The 18,431-nt window shown below is 45.1% G+C and overlaps 1 protein-coding gene across 3 annotated transcripts; it reads left to right on the top strand.

Annotated features, from left to right (window-relative positions):
• Nucleotides 1–15,199: 15,199 nt before the first annotated feature.
• On the top strand, nt 15,200–16,907 carry LOC109781729 (uncharacterized). Of its 3 annotated transcripts, none has more exons than XM_020340330.4 (2): nt 15,200–15,413; nt 15,521–16,907. In XM_020340330.4, the coding sequence occupies exon 2, from the start codon at nt 15,529–15,531 to the stop codon at nt 16,687–16,689; it is 1,161 nt and encodes a 386-aa protein (XP_020195919.1). In that variant the 5' UTR covers nt 15,200–15,413; nt 15,521–15,528; the 3' UTR covers nt 16,690–16,907. The 3 variants fall into 3 exon arrangements, with proteins under 3 accessions (XP_020195919.1, XP_020195920.1, XP_020195918.1); XM_020340331.3 differs by having other exon boundaries at nt 15,246–15,357; XM_020340329.3 differs by having other exon boundaries at nt 15,279–15,431.
• The last annotated feature ends 1,524 nt before the right edge of the window (nt 16,908–18,431 follow it).

Genomic DNA, 18,431 nt, shown 5'->3' with positions numbered 1-18,431 from the left:
GGAGTTAGAGTTGAGGTCGGTCGAGCGTCAGGGGGCCCACGAGGCAGGGGGCGCGCCCGGGGGGGCAGGCGCGCCCCCACCCTCGTGGACAGGTGGAGGCCCCCTGACGTGGATTCTTCTTCCAGTATTTTTTATATTTTCCAAAAATAAGTTCCGTGGAGTTTCAGGTCATTCCGAGAACGTTTGTTTCTGCACATAAATAACACCATGGAAAGTCTGCTGAAAACAGCGTCAGTCTGGGATAGTTCATTCAAATCATGCAAGTTAGAGTCCAAAACAAGGGCAAAAGTGTTTGTAAAAGTAGATACGACGGAGACGTATCAGTAGTCTCCTACTGGATTGATACCTTGGTTCTCAAAAATTGTGGGAAATACTTACGCTACTTTGCTGCATCACCCTTTCCTCTTCAAGGGAAAACCAACGCATGCTCAAGAGGTAGTAGGGACAAACATTAATTGCAGCAAATAAATTCTCAAACATGTCATTCTCATCAAACATAGCATCCCCAATCTTGGGCGTTTTATATCATAAGCATAATCACTCTCATCATTAATAGTATGGATAGCACCAATAGTATAGCAATTATCATCATCACAATGAGTAATAGGAGCAACATCATTTGGGAGGGATACCTTTTTACCTTTGCTTCTACATCTTTTATTTTTCTTCTGCACATCATGTGTGGGTTTAATCCTCTTTTTGGAGCTCCTTATTAATGAGATTGGTTGAATAGAAAGCTCCTCCTCGTTACCTGATTCATCATAAGAAAGAATAGGAGGATATTGGGAAATCTCTTTCCTTTCATTAGTATTCTCTTCATCTTCTATTTGTTTTCTTGTATTTATGTAATTGGCAATATAAGGATTTTCAATGCAATTGACTGCACAATACATATAAATTTCCTCTAGATAAAATCAAGAACTTTATCCAGGACAAATTCAGGAAGATCATTAGTTATACGTTTCATTTGTTCATAACCCACAAGCAAACTAAGTTCATTATGATGCGCAAGGGAAATCAAGTCATCAATTTTGTACATGATTCGATCATGAAACAATTTGCATTGGAGATTTAAATGATCACATTCATTGCAAAGTTCACAAGGATGGCAAAGAAATTTTAAATTTTTAGCACAAGCATCTAGCCTCTCTTGCAACCATTTAGTTTCTAAATACTTACGTCTCTTGCAAAATCTATATTCCCTATTTGGTGTGTGCTTGCAACCTCTATGCACTCCACAAAATTTGACATGCTTATAAGAGACATTTTTATCATTACTAGTGCAATCATCATTAGTACTATGGATATTCAAAGAGTTCATACTAACAACATTGCAATCATGCTCATCATTCAAAGATTGTATGCCAAACATTTTATTGCATTCTTCTTCTAACACTTTGGCACAATTATTGGAATCCTTATTTTCACGGAAGACATTAAAAAGATGAAGCATATGAGGCGACCTCAATTCCATTTTTTTGTAGTTTTCTTTTATAGACTAAACTAGTGATAAAACAAGAAACAAAAAGATTCGATTTCAAGACCTAAAGATATACCTTCAAGCACTGACCTCCCCGGCAACGGCGCCAGAAAAGAGCTTGATGTCTACTACACAACCTTCTTCTTGTAGACGTTGTTGGGCCTCCAAGTGCAGACGTTTGTAGGATAGTAGCAAATTTCTCTCCAGTGGATGACCTAAGGTTTATCAATCCGGGGGAAGCATACGATGAAGATGATCTCTCTCAAACAACCCTGCAACCAAATAACAAAGAGTCTCTTGTGTCCCCAACACACCCAATACAATGGTAAATTGTATAGGTGCACTAGTTCAGCAAAGAGATGGTGATACAACTGCAAAATGGATGGTAGATATAGGTTTTTGTAATCTAAAAATATAAAAATAGCAAGGTAACTAATGATAAAAGTGAGCACAAAAGGTATTGCAATGCTTCGAAACAAGGCCTAGGGTTCATACTTTCACTAGTGCAAGTTCTCTCAACAATGATAACATAATTGGATCATATAACTATCCCTCAACATGCAACAAAGAGTCACTCCAAAGTCACTAATAGCGGAGAACAAACGAAGAGATTATTGTAGGGTACGAAACCACCTCAAAGTTATTCTTTCTGATCAATCCATTGGGCCATTCCTATAAGTGTCACAAACAGCCCTAGAGTTCGTAGTAAAATAACACCTTAATACACACATCAACTAAAACCCTAATGTCACCTAGATACTTCAATGTCACCCTCAAGTATCCGCGGGTTTGATTATACGATATGCATCACACAATCTTAGATTCATCTATTCAACCAACACAAAGAACTTCATAGAGTGCCCCAAAGTTTCTACCGGAGAATCAAGACGAAAACGTGTGCCAACCCCTATGCATAGATTCCCAAGGTCACGGAACCCGCAAGTTGATCACCAAAACATACATCAAGTGAATCAATCACTACTAGAAAAAGCCCTATTAGTGGTGCACCTGTTTTCGTTAGTAATGGCGCACTATAGGTGCGTCACTATTAACACGCCACTAGTAACAGATAGTAATGGCGCACCTCTGGTGCGCCATTAGTAATCCAGATAGTTATGGCGCACCTCTGATGCGCCACTACTAACCCTTAGGAACTCCACTGGTATTCCCTCTAGGTGCGCCACTAATAGCCTTATAGGTGCGCCACTAGTAATAAAGGAAGGTGCGCCCCTAATAAGGGCTGAAATGCGCCGCTAGTAATGTATTTGGAAAACAAAAAAATCCAAATTTACAGAAAAGAACCTATAAGGAAAAATAATTTAAAAACAAAAAATGAAATAGAATCATAATTTTTATTATAGTAAGAATATTACAGTGTCTTTACAAGTATCAAATAAAAGAAAAATTACAAGGAAATAAAAGAAAATTCTAAAACTAATCTTCGAGTAATCTTTTCTTCTTTTTCTTTACTTTATCCCTGCAAAGAATGATAGAAATATGTGAGAATGAACATTGCAGAGAAGTGAAATTGAGCAATTATTTGCATCCGACATCGAAGATCTAAGATACCTTGAATCATAGACATGGGTCATTTCATGAAGCCAAGAGTCTATGCCATTCAGGATGCATAGTTCCCTGTCAGAAGAACTTAATTATTCAGTAAACACAGTCCTAAGCTTTTTACATGAGACAAAACATAAGGTACATGCTTGACCTAAGCTACGGCCACGCTAATCCTGCTAACAACACACATGCAACTAGCTAATCAAGATTACTACTAACATAATTCACCGAAAAGAGTAACAGGCGATGCATCAAAAGGAATCTGGCCAGGTCCGATCACATTAGACGAGCCTAGGTGTGTGGATCCAAAACAAAGTGTGCAGATCTTTGATAAATGAAAGTTAAGGTTAATAATCTAAACTTTAATATTCTGAACTTTGTTACAGTTTAGCCCAAGGAGACATGCTCTATTCCTAAGAAATTAAGTATTTAGTGACATAAACGTTGTGATTGATGTGACGATGAAGGAGTTTAAGTTATGTACCTCATGCATTGCGCCACCGTCCAGTGCGGCTCGCTGTGCCGTAGGGTCCTCATCTCGACAGTGTGTGCGTTTTGAAATGAGAATGTGATCTATTCTAGAACCATAACTAAATTCTTCAGGTCCAACGGTTTGATTAAAGCAAGTATAAGCTCCCTCCCTGCACAAAACAAATGAAGGAAGCATACGGTACATCGTTAGCATGTGATTATCATGAAGTACACTATAGTTGTAATAATCCTATATAACTATAAAGTCAATCCCCACTGAACATTTTTCCTGCCCTCACAGCCTACCACATCAGCAAATTACTAACTTCTTTTAGTTGTTCAAAGATGGAAACCAGCACTGATACGTGCAAAGTTCTGAGACATTGTTTAACCAATAGTAAAATATGTACTTACATTGTTGGTTCTGAGGACATGGAGTAATAAGCTATAACAAAGTTGCAAAATTATGAGAAGAATAAGAGTAGCAAGTAAAAAAATAGGAGCCGCGATACCTTTCAGGGTATTTTGATCTGAAAGCACCCAATAAGGGACCTCCATGTTCTCTCAACATGTATCTCAGCCACTCACAAAACCTTGAATCAGAAGTAAAATTCAGTAAAACACCTACACATGTTCTACTACAACTAGGACGTCCTAAGCACTACATAGATTCCTATATACCTAAGCAACTACTGAATCGATCTAAACATCTAAAAATTCAGAGCTTGAACCCTAGGCTAGTGACAGTTCAGTACAGAATGCAGAAGCAGAGCAGAGAGAGAAGGAGGAGGATTACCTGGAGATCTTGATGCAGAAGGAGCGTCGATGCAGTGAAGAGGCGAGGCAGTGAAGGCGTAGCACCATAGTACCATCCACCGACTAGAAGAACCTGCAAAAGAGTAGTAGCAGCATTGGCAGATCAAATCTCCAAAACCAGGCAGTATTGCTTCAAGTATCATGCGGCATATTCTTCATGATCAGTATGAATTCTTATAACTAACCAATACCGCTGTTGCCAAATGAGCTGCTTATAGATAATGCCAAGTCTACTGGGACAATGGGACAATGACCATGTATATTCTGAAATGAGCTGCTTATAGATAATGCTAAGTCTGCTTATAGAAATGATGATAAGCCTGAATTCTGATTTATCGGGTTAAAATGGGCAATGCAAAATGAAATACGACAAATGGCTAAGTCTACTGCCTACTCCCAATGCATAATTAGCACACACAAGGATTTTATTGAGTGAAACAAAATTACCATCCATACTTCCTCTACTACCTACACATCCAACAGGATAAAAAGAAACATTTTTCAGCAAAATCGAGTTAAAATAGATGGATTTCCATCTTGCATAAATGTGTGCTTAGCAAATAGATGGAGGGGGAGAAGAGAGAGCTTACCAACAACATCTGGTTGGGGAGGTGGTCATGAGCAGCATGTCGGAGAGGTTGCCGGCTAATGTTTCAAAATGAAGAGTAGTCAAGTTAAGTGTTAACCAACATTGTACAAAATACAGTAATTCACTGTTTTGATAACTCACTTAACATTGTACAAGTTGAGGTAACTGAAGATAAAATGGAGCTTATGGAAACAATATTCAGAGAGTAGGAGAATAGATCCTAAATTAAAAGGATCCACTAACAGCATAATATTTTTCGCAGATTAGCATGTAAATTTTTTTTGGCAGAACACAGAATGCACATTTGAATCAGTCGAGACGGTCAGATCAACGATTAATTATGATTGTGAAAGTCCAAACAATATTCAGCCAATCACGGGCATCATTTACCAAACAACTACGTAATGAAGCTTAGTAGAAAATAAGAAATGGGAAGCAATTATTATGCTCCCTTGAGGCAGTCGATATACAATATATCAGTAGAAGTGTAGAACTACAAGCTTCAGGTTCAATATTATGCAAGGAAGTGCTTTAAAGTGTTACAGAAGAAAAATAATTGCTTTAGCATTAGCTTTATGGAAGCAAACAAATATCATCCCAGGTAGTAATTTCTTTAGCTAGTCAATCACAATCTCATCAGAAAATCGATAAGGAAAGTGCATGCACCGGGACTGTTGCATCTATAGAGCTGATTTCCATCGATGCACAGCAAAACGTGACAAGAAACTGCATTTCTTCTCCCCTAAAAAAATCTTGTAGCTACAAATCAATGCAGCAGATCGACGAATTCGTCTCACATGCGTTGTGCTACCACTGCATCCCGCGGGGGGAGAAGAGGATTGGGGGCTGCCTGTTGGGGTACGACTCATACCTTGACCAGAAGCTACGGTGGTCGACATCACGGCGCCGGCGACGCCGCTGGACGCCTCCACCAGCACGGACACGGCATCCAGATGCGAGGTCCCAGCTGGCCTAGGGTTTCGTGGTGGCGCGCTTGAGGCCTGATTGGAGGCGTGTCCGCGAGGGAATCTGCAGGGGGGCGGCGTCGGAGCTTCCCCGGACGGTGGCGAGGTTCGGGAGGGCTGGTAGGCGGTGGGGCGGAGGTGGGGCGAGGCTGGGTCTCGCGCGAGCTCAGGGACAAAGGGGGATTCGGGAGAGGACTGGGAGGCGGATGGGATAGGAGAGGTCTAGGGCTGGCAGCAGAAGGAGGGCTGCGGTGGCCGGCCGGTGGCGCAGGTGAGGGGACGTGGTGGCCGGCGGCTGTTGGTGGTGGTGAGGAATCGCGAGAGGGAGCTCGAGCTATGCGGTGGATAGGTGAGAGGGGAAAAGAAAAGAAAAAGGCGGGCCGGTCGGTGCAACACATAGCAATGGCACACCAGGGGGTGGTGCGCCATTGCTAGCCAAAAATGCCCACCTCCCCTGGCTTACCAATGGCGCACCTTTGCCAGGTGCGCCATTGGTAAGCCTGGGGAAGGGGGTGGACCCGGGAAAAAAATAGCAATGGCGCATTGGACTAAAGGTGCGCCACTACTAAAAAAATAACAATGGCGTACCTGTATCTGGTGCGCCACTGCTATATAGCAGTGGCGCACCACATACATGGTGCGCCATTAATGTCCATATTAGCTATAGGCCTTTTCCTAGTAGTGGATAGAATACCCCATTGTCACCACGGGTATCCCATGCAAGACATACATCAAGTGTTCTCAAATCCATAAAGACTCAATCCAATAAGATAACTTCAAAGGGAAAACTCAATCCATTAAAAGAGAGTAGAGGGGCAGAAACATCATAAGATCCAACTATAATAGCAAAGCTCGCGGTACATCAAGATCGTGCCAAATCAAGAACAAGAGAGAGAGAGATCAAACACATAGCTACTAATACATACCCTCAGCCCCGAGGGTGAACTACTCCCTCCTCTTCATGGAGAGCGCCGGGATGATGAAGATGGCCACCGGTGATGATTCCCCCCTCCGGCAGGGTGCCCGAACAGGGTCCCAATTGGTTTTTGGTGGCTACAGAGGCTTGCGGCGGTGGAACTCCCGATCTAGGTTTCTTTCTGGGGGTTTCTGTATTTATAGGAATTTTTGGCGTCGTCTCACGTCAGGGGGGTCTCTGAGTCATCCACGAGATAGGGGGCGCGCCCTCCACCCTCGTGGATGGCTCGGGACTCTTCTGGCCCAACTCATTTACTCCGGGGGCTTCTTTTGGTCCATAAAAAATCATCAAAAATTGGCACGTCAATTGGACTCCGTTTGGTATTCTTTTTCTGTAGAACTCAAAAACAATGAAAAAACAGAAACTGGCACTGGGCTCTAGGTTAATAGGTTAGTCCCAAAAATCATATAAAACAACATATAAATGCATATAAAACATCCAAGATGGATAATATAATAGCATGGAACAATAAAAAATTATAGATACGTTGGAGACATATCAAGGACATGGGAGAAATCTTGTCATAAGTAATCGTGTGAATTTGATATTCGTTCGATATTTTGATGATATGTATGTTGTGATTCCCTTAGTGGTGTCGAGTGAACGTCGATTACATGACACTTCACCATCTTTGGGCCTAAGGGAATGCATTATGGAGCAGTTATTAGATGATGGGTTGCTAGACTGACAGAAGCTTAAACCCTAGTTTATGCGCTAGGGATAGGTGCTCAAGTGTATTTTAGTCATGCAACAACTAATTTTACTTCCCAAAAGTTAAATAACTGAACCTTCTAACCAGTTCCTTGCCCTCAGCTCTGCAATTCTATGGTTCAGTTAGTCCTAAACTTTGCAACTAATAAAATGTTAATGAACAAGGACATGTTATTGCCCAGATTAACTTCAGTAATCTTTCGTGCAGATCGGTACTAAGTTCACTGTTGCAGTACAATACATGGAAAAAGAGGATATGGGCGAGAGTGGGGGGTGGACCTCCATGGCACCGGCAGTAGTACATCGGAGGAGCTCAGAGCAGTGGAGATGTCTCCTCGCAGGGCCTCGTTGTCGACGACCAGGACCATGCCGAGGAACCATTGGCCTCCCACTCCTCCTCTAGCAGCCACGAGCGCCACTGCATCCGCGTGAGGAAGCATTGTAGGCATCGGAGAGGACCCACCAGGGATGTCGGAGCCGCGCCATTGACGGTGGCGCGGGTGGAGCTGAAATAAGAGGGAGCCGCGCAAGCTCCTGTTGATACATCGGCGCAGGTGGAGGGCACGACGGTGCAGCCACCGGAAGCGAGGCCAGCTCCATGAGGAAAAATGGGGAACGGGAAGAGAGATCGAGTTAGTGCATCTCTTTTTTGGGGGGCAAAGTCTTTCTTTTTATTTTTGAGAAATTTCTCTTTTGTTGTTTAGTTTTTTTAGGGGAAAGCCAAATTTTATTCATCAAAGACCACATTAGGTGGGATACAACTCAGATCATGGGGTTGGCCTAACCAGAGGTGGCGCCCCGGACCGAGACTAAGCGAATATTTGGCTAATCTATGTGCTTCGACATTAGCAGCACGACCTTCAAAAGAGAAATTACACTGAAATAAAGTTGCTCTAAGATTGATCTCCTGGACAATAGAACCACTCTTGCCTCTGCCCCCGCATAAAATATCAGCCACTGTTTGCTTGGAATCAGATGCTACGACGCAATTGTGCAGGTTAAGATCTTCCGCTAGTGCCAAAGCCTCTCTGCAAGCTATAGTCTCAAGTATTGCTCGATCTTCTAGGCCATCTACCACCAAAGCTGAGATGCCTAGGAAATTGCCTTGCCTGTCCCGGCATACTGCTGCTGCTGATCCACCCTTCCTTGCTCTTACTCCTGCATCTACGTGAATCTTGGCATAGCCAACCGGAGGAGCTTTGGGGCGCGCAGCTCGTGTCTGGCCCGTAGGTTGAACACCTCCCCTCGTAGGGCTTCCCACGTTGATCATATTGAGTTCAGCTATGAAGCGCCGGACAAAGGAATTAGTTTCTTGAGGCAATTGGAAAATTCCTTCATGAATAGCCTTGCGACGCGCTGTCCAGATCGCCCAGAGTGTAACCGCAAGCAATACAAACTGGTCATGTGATAGCGATTGCATGAAGATGAAGAGCCACTATTTGGCGTTGGGTTCCGTGTTTGAGACCAGATTTTGTGCTAGCTCCTCATCAACTAATGCCCACACACATCTCGAGCTAGTGCAATTAACCAGAGAATGTCCCCATGAATCAGGAGAGCCACATAAGCCGCAGTGAGCGTTATCTGCCATGTGTCGATGAGCCCTGATGTCCTCTGTAGGGAGAGAATGCTTTGATAAACGCCAAAGGAACATCCTAACCTTTGCGGGAACCTGGGTCTTCCACAAAGTTTTCCATGCTCCCTCCTCGAACGCAATATTTGATGTTCCAGCCGTGCCCTCAAGCCATGCCTCCCGACGCTGTCTTGTCGCTACAAGCATGCGATAAGCAGATTTGACGGTGAAGTTTCCGCTTGTTTCAAAATTCCATCTCCAGAAGTCCTGGAGATTACGAGTGCACAACGGAATTCCCATAATGGTGCTGGCATCCATGGGCATAAACACTTGGTTGATTAGCTGGCTGTTCCACGAAGCACTAGTGTGGTCGATCAGTTCCGATACCAGGGTTGGCGGATTAGGGTGAATACACCCATATGGCCGTAACATCTCGTCTCTTGGCAACCACGAGTCCTCCCAGATTCGAGTAGACTGACCGTTGCCAATTCTACAAATTAGTCCCTGTTTGACTGTATCTCTACCTTCGATAATGGCTCGCCATATCTGACTGGGATGGTTGCCCAAAGTCGCCTCCAAAATAGTGGAGTCAAGGAAATATATGCTCTTCAATAAGCGAGCAATAAGGGACTCTGGTGTTTGGAGTAATCTCCAAGCCTGTCGTGCCAACATCGCCATATTGAATAGTTCAAAATCTTTGAATCCTAGACCTCCCATTCCCTTCGGCTGTGTCATACTTTTCCAAGATACCCAATGAGGTTTCCTTTTGCCATCTTTGCTTCCCCACCAAAACTTCTCGATAAGCATATTGAGATGTTCACATAATCCCCTTGGGAGTTTAAAGCATGACATGGAGAATACCGGTATGGACTGGGCAACTGATTTGACTAGAACCTCCTTGCCTGCCGATGACATGGTGTTTTCCACCCAGCCCTGCACCTTACTCCATAAATGATCTTTCAGGTATTTAAAGGCACCATTCTTCGAACTCCCAATATCAAATGGCATCCCTAAATACTTCTCATTTAAAGTTTCATTGGGGATGTTGAGTGAACCTTTTATTTCTATCCGGATAGTTTCCGGCACTCCCTTGCTAAACAAGATTGATGCTTTTGCAAAGTTCACTCGCTGACCTGGCTTGGCAATATGTATTCAGTACTAGGTTCACCTCATTAGCTCCCGCACTATTTGCCTTACAGAACAACATGCTGTCATCAACGAATAGTAGATGGCTAACTGGCGGCGCCGTAGGAGCCACTTGTACACCAACCAGATTGGATGACTCACTTTTTGATTTAATAGGCACGACAGGCCCTCTGCTGCTAGCAAGAACAAGTACGGAGATATTGGGTCCCCTTGTCTGATTCCTCTTGAAGGTTCGAATTCCTCCAATCTCTTCCCATTAAACATGACAGAAAAATTAACAGTGGTGACAAGTCCCATAATAATGTCCACCCATCTCTAAGTGAACCCTAGCTTTACCATGATTGCTCTCAAATATGGCCACTCCACCCTATCATAGGCCTTCATCATGTCTAGCAATTCAAAGCAAATGACTGGTGCTTTTTAGCTTTATTTCTCTTCATAAAGTGTAGGCACTCGTAGGCAGTGATGATGTTCTCAGTGATAAGTCTACCAGGAACAAAGGCAGATTGTTCCTCAGATATAATGTCGGGTAGTATCACCTTCAGCCGGTTAGAGATCACTTTGGACGCAATTTTGTAAAGAACATTACATAAACTGATGGGACGGAACTGGCTCAGTAGGGTTGGGTTTTTTTACCTTAGGTATCAATACCAAAACTGTCTCATTGATGCATGCCGCTGATTCTGTACCCTCAACAATTTTAAGCACGACTTAGGTGATTTCATCTCCACATGTGTCCTAGTGCCGCTAAAAGAAGTGAGCAGGAAAGCCGTCCGGTCCCGGTGCCTTTGTGGGAAACATTTGAAAAAGGGCGGTCTTAACTTCTTCTGTGTTGTACGGGGCATTCAACGAAGCGTTCATTGCCTGCGTAACCTTGCATGGTACTGTTTCTAAAACATGTTCCATGTCACCCACCCCTTCTGTCGTGTACAAGTCTTTATAGAAATAGGTCATCATATCTTCCATCTCTAGCATGTTCTGTGTAACCTGACCACTAGCACGCTGCAATGACTTGATCTGGTTCTTCCGTCGACGCCTACTCGCTCTCATGTGGAAGAAGTAGGTGTTTTTGTCGCCATGCATGAGCCAATCAATCCTAGCTCATTGCCTCCGTAGAATCTCTTCACGGTGAAACAACTCGACCAGGCGGTCACAAATTTGTGTCTCCTGTCGTGAGGAACCGGATCTTCATGGGAGTTCGCGCATCACCTGTAGCTCCTTTTTTAATTTGGCGATCTCTCTGCGGACGCTGCCAAAGTGTAGTTGCCAGGTCGCCCGACAGCGATTGAAGTTTTGTCTTCACCTGGTCCACCGAATCCCCAGCGCCTGAGTCCAACGTTGGGTCGCGCTCCCAGCAGATCTCATATTTAAACGGTCGTGGTCCCCGTCTGCATGCATGCACTGCTTGGAGCCGAAGCAACAACGGGACGTGGTCGGACGTAGCGGCACTGAGGTGCTCAAGAGATGCATCTGGGAAGGCCAAAGCCCATGCAGGGTTAGCCACGCTCCGGTCCAGCCGCACCCTGGTGTACGTGCCCCCCACCACCTTCTTCTCAAAAGTCCAACTCTGTCCCTTATAACTAATGTCTGATAAACCACACGTATCAATAGCATCTCAGAAGGCGTCCATCTACGCTTGGCTCCGTTGGCCGACCCCATCGTGCTCATGGGATGAAGGACTTCGTTGAAGTCTCCAATCACCACCCATGGATCGTTGCTTGTTCCTGCAATTCCGCGCAACGTGTCCCAAGTTTTGTACCTCTCACTTGTTTGGGCCTCACCGTACACAAAGGTGATTCTGGTTTTAATCTCTGTCATCTGCTCAACAAAAACATCTATGTGGTACTCAGAATAACCAATAACTTCGAGCTTTATTTCCTCATTCCAAAAAATGCCTAGTCCACCGCTCCTACCGGAGCTGCTTACAGTAAAGCTTTTATTGTAACCTAGAGTTCCTACAAGATTCTCAACATGTGAGCCCTCTATCTGAGTTTCGAGAATGCATACAATAGAGGGGGCAAGTTGCTTCGATAGATCTCGAAGCTCTCAAACTGTCGCAGGTCTGCCAGCCCCGCGATAGTTCCAGACTAGGCAACTCATTGCGGTGGGCGCGCCCCGTTGATAGGGCCCGCCAATTGCGCATTGTGTTTGGGTGTTTGAGGACTTGTTCTTCCCTGGGTTCTTTTCCAGCCGAGGAGGGCTGGTCTTTGTTCTTTTGAGATCTTGCTTTGACGAGGGGCTCTGTGGAACAGTAGCTGTAGCAAGGGTTGGGGGTTCCATCGAAGATGATGGACTAGTTCCTGGAGCATTAAGCAAGAGTGTATTTGCATGGGCACCTCTCTTACGATTCCCTTCTCCTTCCTCCATATATGTATCCGGGTCAACAGTGGGATCAAATTTATCTTGTTGTGTTCATCCTGAGCCACGTCCTACACGAGCATTGCCTCTTCCTCTCCACCTTCAATGCCCCTTGCAGCACCTGGTCCGCGTCCTGGCCCCCTGAACCAGTCAGCTTTTAGGTTTTGAACACCAGCGCAGATGGAGGATGAACCCCATCGCCACACTCTTTGAATTGATGACCTAGCATACCGCAGACAGCACACCAATCTGGTAGCCTCTCGTATTTCACCCTGAAGATCTCTCTCCTCTTCTTGATCACTAGCGAGACAACGTTCTTGAGCGGCTTTGTGACATCCAGTTTCACCCGAACCCTAAAAAAGTTACCCTCAAAATCCTGGGATTTAGGCTCAGCAAATATGAAGTCACCAACAGTAGCTGCTAGCGATTTAATCAAGTGGAAGCACAGTTCAGGGAGATCATGTATCTGAATCCACATCTCAATCTTGTTTAGAACAATAGTCGATGGCCCGGTGAAACCATCATAGGGCTCAATCACGACCGCTTTTCCTTTGTAGGTCCAGGGGCCGTCCTTCATAACTCTCTCCCAATCACCCAAGCAGGAAAATTGCAGAGTATCGATATTGTCTTCCAGAGGGCGGAACTTAACTTCTTGCGCTAGATCCCATGCAACCCGCATGTTGCGGAAGAACCAGTACTGGCTGTACTGCTTATCCATATGAACCCGTGCGATCGCCATCCACCGTGTCGCTTCCTCTGGTATATCACCATCATGAACCACGACATCCTTCAGATTGTCTTCCTTCAGACCCAGTTCCTTCATCATAGCTTCCATCTCGCTCATCGCAGCGGCAGACGCCGACGTTGAGCCTTCCATCAGATCTCTTGCTCGAGAAGACGGTTTCCGCGGGCGGGAGAGCCCTAGCCAGATCCCCCAGCGCGCACACTAGCCAGTCGTCCGAAGCCGCCGGCGATCGGTGGTCTGGGAGATGCAGGGGATCGCAATCTACATGTCGGTGCCAGGCGCCGCCGGGAGGAGAAAAAACCCTAACTAGAGGGGAAGTCGGTATGAGTTTACTTTGTCTCTGTGTATTAAGTCCTTCGGCTTGGGCCAAGCGCAAAAACAGTGCAAAAATAAATACAAATGAAATATACTTTTCCAAGAAAAATATTGATCATCAGAAAAATGACTCATTTTTTTAATATGTTCTAAAAATTACAAAAAACACCTTTCATAACAATAATTTGTGTTTTACTAAAAAAATCGATTCAAAGACTATTCCATGTACAACTACTATTTCATTGGATGAAAGTGTGGAGTTGAATTAGGTGTCGTTGGGGTGGCTTCTTCACGTCCAAAATGCTATGCTCAGTGTAACCTTATTTCTGACGTTAGTCAAAATTAGATATAAGAAGTGTTGCATAATGCCATATGGAGCATGTTTATATTTTTTAGCTCGTTGCAACGCACGGGCGTTAGTACTAGTATATATATGCCATGTTCGGCAGCTCTCCGCTCCACAACTCACTTCCTGGAGCGGCCAAAGCGAAGCGGCCCGCAGCGTATTTTTATGGAGTTGTCAAAGTGGTGCTCCGTCCGCTCCCATATTTTTCGGAGCTTTCAACTCCCCGAAGCATTTCGTCGCTTGCTACGCTCTTCCTCATCTCTGGGTGCCATCATTTCTCTTGTACTAGTGGTTAGGGCGCTACCCTATGGTGCCGCTTCAGAGAAAATTGTGTGCATGTTTTCATTAAAAAAATAGATGGGGTCCTCGCCTCCATCTAAAAAACATTTAAAAAAATCCTCACCTTCATCTAGAAAAAGAAGTAAAAAAGAAAAGAAAAGAAAAATTATCAACGCAACCTACCAGCGAGCGCCACTTTGTATAGCCCTCCATTTAAAAAAAGATGTGGGGTCATCACCTCCATCTAAAAAAAATAACCTTTAAAAATATTCATCGCCTTCATCTAAAAATAATATCCCAAAAGTTTTTTCACCACGGCCAATCAGCTAGCGCCACGTGTCATAGCTGGTTGGCCGCCCTTCATGCAATGCTCAATGGGTTTAATTTTCATGCACATAAGCATAGCTCTAATCGCTTTTCATGCTTAGCAAATGCTGTAACGAGGGTGCTGAATGTATACGGATCTGGCCCAAGATCTCTGTCTGCGGATTGGCCATAGATTAAAAAAAGGTATATTTATTTATTTATTTGCTTTTTATAGACAAAATTATTTATTTGCTGGTCAGCGACACCTAAATGGATGGGCTTTTCGTGTAAACTGTTGTTCGGCTCATGGCCCAAGTCTGTGGGAATCTCCTTAGGGCATCTACAATGCAGGGATGCTTATCTAGACGCTTAAGGAAGGATTTGGGATTTTCGCGGCATGAAGCGCCCACCTAAGAGCCTATCCTCCAACGCAGTGAGACGCTTAGATGATTAAAAAACAACTAAAGGCCCACCTAGCGTACAGAGAATTTGGACGAAGCGCCGGGCGCGTCGTTAGGCAGCGACGCTAGGGAATAGACCTGGAATCATGCCTACCTGGCTGAAACGGACGGGAATTAGATCCAGGCGCCGATCACAAGCGCCCGATCACAAGCGCCCGCATCTTATGGAACCGGAGAGAGAGCAAGTCGGCAAAACCTAGCTACCATCTCAGCAGCCCCCGCCGCATAGCCCCCCTCCCCTCTCCACCACCCCGCCGCCGGTTTGTCCCAACCTCATATAGATCTAGCGGAAAGGCTTGTTGATCACCAAATTCAGGTATTTTATTCGTCAAAAGTCTCCACCTTTACGTTCTTCGCAATCTGTTTATTTTTTCCTTTTATCAGAGAATGCTAAGAAGGTCCGATTTTGTTGTGGTGTTGCAGAGACGAGGATGAAGAGGCAGTTTGTAAATCTTGTGACGCGGAACTGGACGGAAGGCTTCTATTCTGTGCGCCGCATCGATCCTTACCGTAATTTCTTCTACGGTTCAGCAGAAGCAGCAGCCGTTGAAGTAGCCAAGAAGAAGGAATCTTTCCCAGCGACGCAGATGCAGGAGCTGCCGACCCCAAGCATCAACTTCGAGTCGTTTCCAGCGATGCAGATCCAGGAGCTGCCGACCCCAAGCATCAACATCGCTGCAATAGATGTTCCTGGATCCACCCTCGATATGTTCGGGCTCTTCACCCCCCGCGCCACCAGCGAAGGCAGAATGGTGTATGTCAATACGATGGGCGATGCGGGGCTGTATGACGCCGACAATCGTATCCACACCTGCCTAGGCCGCCTCAACAAGCCCAAGGGACACAGACCCATGTGCCTGTCCGTGGCGCACCCTGACGCCGACGAAGAAGACAGAATGTATGTCCTGGATTCGAACCCCAGGAAGGGCGCCCAACAATGCTTTGAGGTCCTTCAGCGCACGCCCAGAAAATGGAGGAACAACTTGTTGCCGCAATGGCATTGGCGACTTCTATCGCCGCCTCCCTTTGTCCACCAACCTGGGTACCAACCATCCTTTATTACCTCCTTCACCACCATGGTCGATGGCGACGGTGTCTCCACAATCTACATATCAGGCGATGGCGGCATCGGCACCTACAGCTTCGAGACACCGCGCGACCAGTATAGTGAGCCTCGAGGATGGAGTCACGTCGGGGAATGGATGCTGCCCTTTCGTGGTAGAGCTCAGTACGTCCCTGAGTTCAATCTGTGGTTTGGCTTCTCAGCCTTAAACCCCAACCACCTGTGTGCTACGGACCTCTCTGCCATGTACAATGGACAGCAGCCCACTGCGCCCAAAGTATGGGAAGATCTGAACCTGCCTGAGGGAGAGGCGTGGCTTCCAAAACAGCTCGAGCTTCTCCCCCTGGGTGGCGGCAAGTTTCTCATTGCTAAGACCTTTGCAGCAGGACTGTTAGGTGGGTACTTTTCTCTGCTCACCGGCATAGAGATGATCCCTAGCGACGGTGGTGACCGACAGGCCCTTCAGATGGTCAAGCACAAGTGTGCACGTCTTGTCTTCATGGATGAGGTGCTTGAGTGGGTGCTCTGAATGGATAATTTTACATCGGTGTTGACCTAGACACTTCACCTTTTATCTGTCATTTGTCATGCAGCCAGCTATTTCCTTCCTTTTAGATCTTTTTGCATCATTAAGGATTTGTGTGCTTGGAGGGATTCTCCCTCGTTCTTGTATCTTTACTCTTCTATGTAAAGACAACATTTTACTATCATGTTCAACAATTCTGGATGCTTATTTTTAGTTTTTAATGGAGCCTGCTATTTTTTGTGTTGCACATATAACCCTGCAAAGAAATATGAAAATATTTACAAAATAACTTTCTCAATGATGATTAGGTAAGAAACATCCTTCATGCGAGCAAATTCGCATTTGGCAAGACTGATGGTTGTCATGCCCGCACTCATATAAACCAGTCTCTCCGCATTGACAGTGCAGGTTACCTGAGGTAAACCAATCTCTACACATGACAGGTGATCGGCACACCTCCACCAAGGTACACATCTTTGCTTGGCTTGTGCTTCCCTTTGAATTCCCTCTCAACATAGGCAAACAAATATACTCAGAATGCAGAAAGAAGGCAGCATAAGGTAATGCAGAAACAAGGAAGCATATACTGACGTTAGGTGTGGCATTTATTTGTGTTAGATTCAAGAAGATGCCGGTTATCATGATTCATAGATCTTACATAGATGATTATTTTTATTTCAACACGATAATAAATCACTATAAAATCCACAACGAGCAAACAACTTCAAGATAAAGGAATAAACACTGCACAACACAATCCAATCGTTTTTACATCTCATCTGTTTATACTATCTGCCGTCCTTAAAAAATAGAAGCAGATAAGGAAACATCTTGTTGAGGAGGCGGCTGAGCTGGATAGAATAGTTGTGGCCACATAAATCAAATCTTGTTTTGATATGGCAAGTATCCGACACACATCAGGAACTATTGAATGTAGAAAATACGCCTGAAAAAGAGCACAACAGATGAAATGAGAAGGGTACATATCACGCCACACAACCATCTGAGGGGCCGTTTGGTTCGAGGGCGAAGTTGGTTGGCTGGTGATATCCCCAGCCACCTGGTTAGGGATAACCACATCTGATTGTTTGGTTAAATGGGATTAGTTGTGTTGGATAGCCATATTTGGTTGTTTGGAAGGATGAGAAGTGGATAGATAGGCATTTATATTATCTCAGTACTATTCCCTCCGTTCCAAAATAGATGACTCAATTTTGTACTAACTTTAGTACAAAATTAGTACAAAGTTGGGTCATCTATTTTGAAACGGAGGGAGTAGTATCAAACAGAGATCAAAGGGGACACCCGTAGTGTATGACATGGATTAACACAGATCAGTAGTATGTATCAAATCGGGGCTGGCTTGCTGATTCTATTCGTCGGCTCGGTGCTCCTCCGTGCTAGCTTCAGAGAAAGGGAAAGATGAATCAGATCTGGTACAAAGAGGGATCGAGCTACACCGTCCGTATTTGTATGACACAGCCGCCGGCACCGATGTAACTTGCCGCTGGCGCCTCCGTTCTCCGGGTCCTCGAGCGCCCCCATTCCGATCCGGAATCGCCTCAAGCGCCGCCTCTCCGATCCGGAATTGCCGCCGCTACGTGGGAGAGGCGAGAACAGAAAAAAGAGAGGAGGAAAACGCTTCAGCGCGGGTGGGTGGCTGCCCTCGTCCGCCAGTTTCTCGCGGCTATCGGTAGCCAAGTTTTGGTGGAATATTCGCTAAATCGGGTTATCCCCAGCCATCG

Source organism: Aegilops tauschii, chromosome 6 (assembly GCF_002575655.3).
Source record: "Aegilops tauschii subsp. strangulata cultivar AL8/78 chromosome 6, Aet v6.0, whole genome shotgun sequence".
Classification (NCBI taxonomy): Eukaryota; Viridiplantae; Streptophyta; class Magnoliopsida; order Poales; family Poaceae; genus Aegilops; species Aegilops tauschii.
This window is presented reverse-complemented; position numbering and strand designations above follow the sequence as displayed.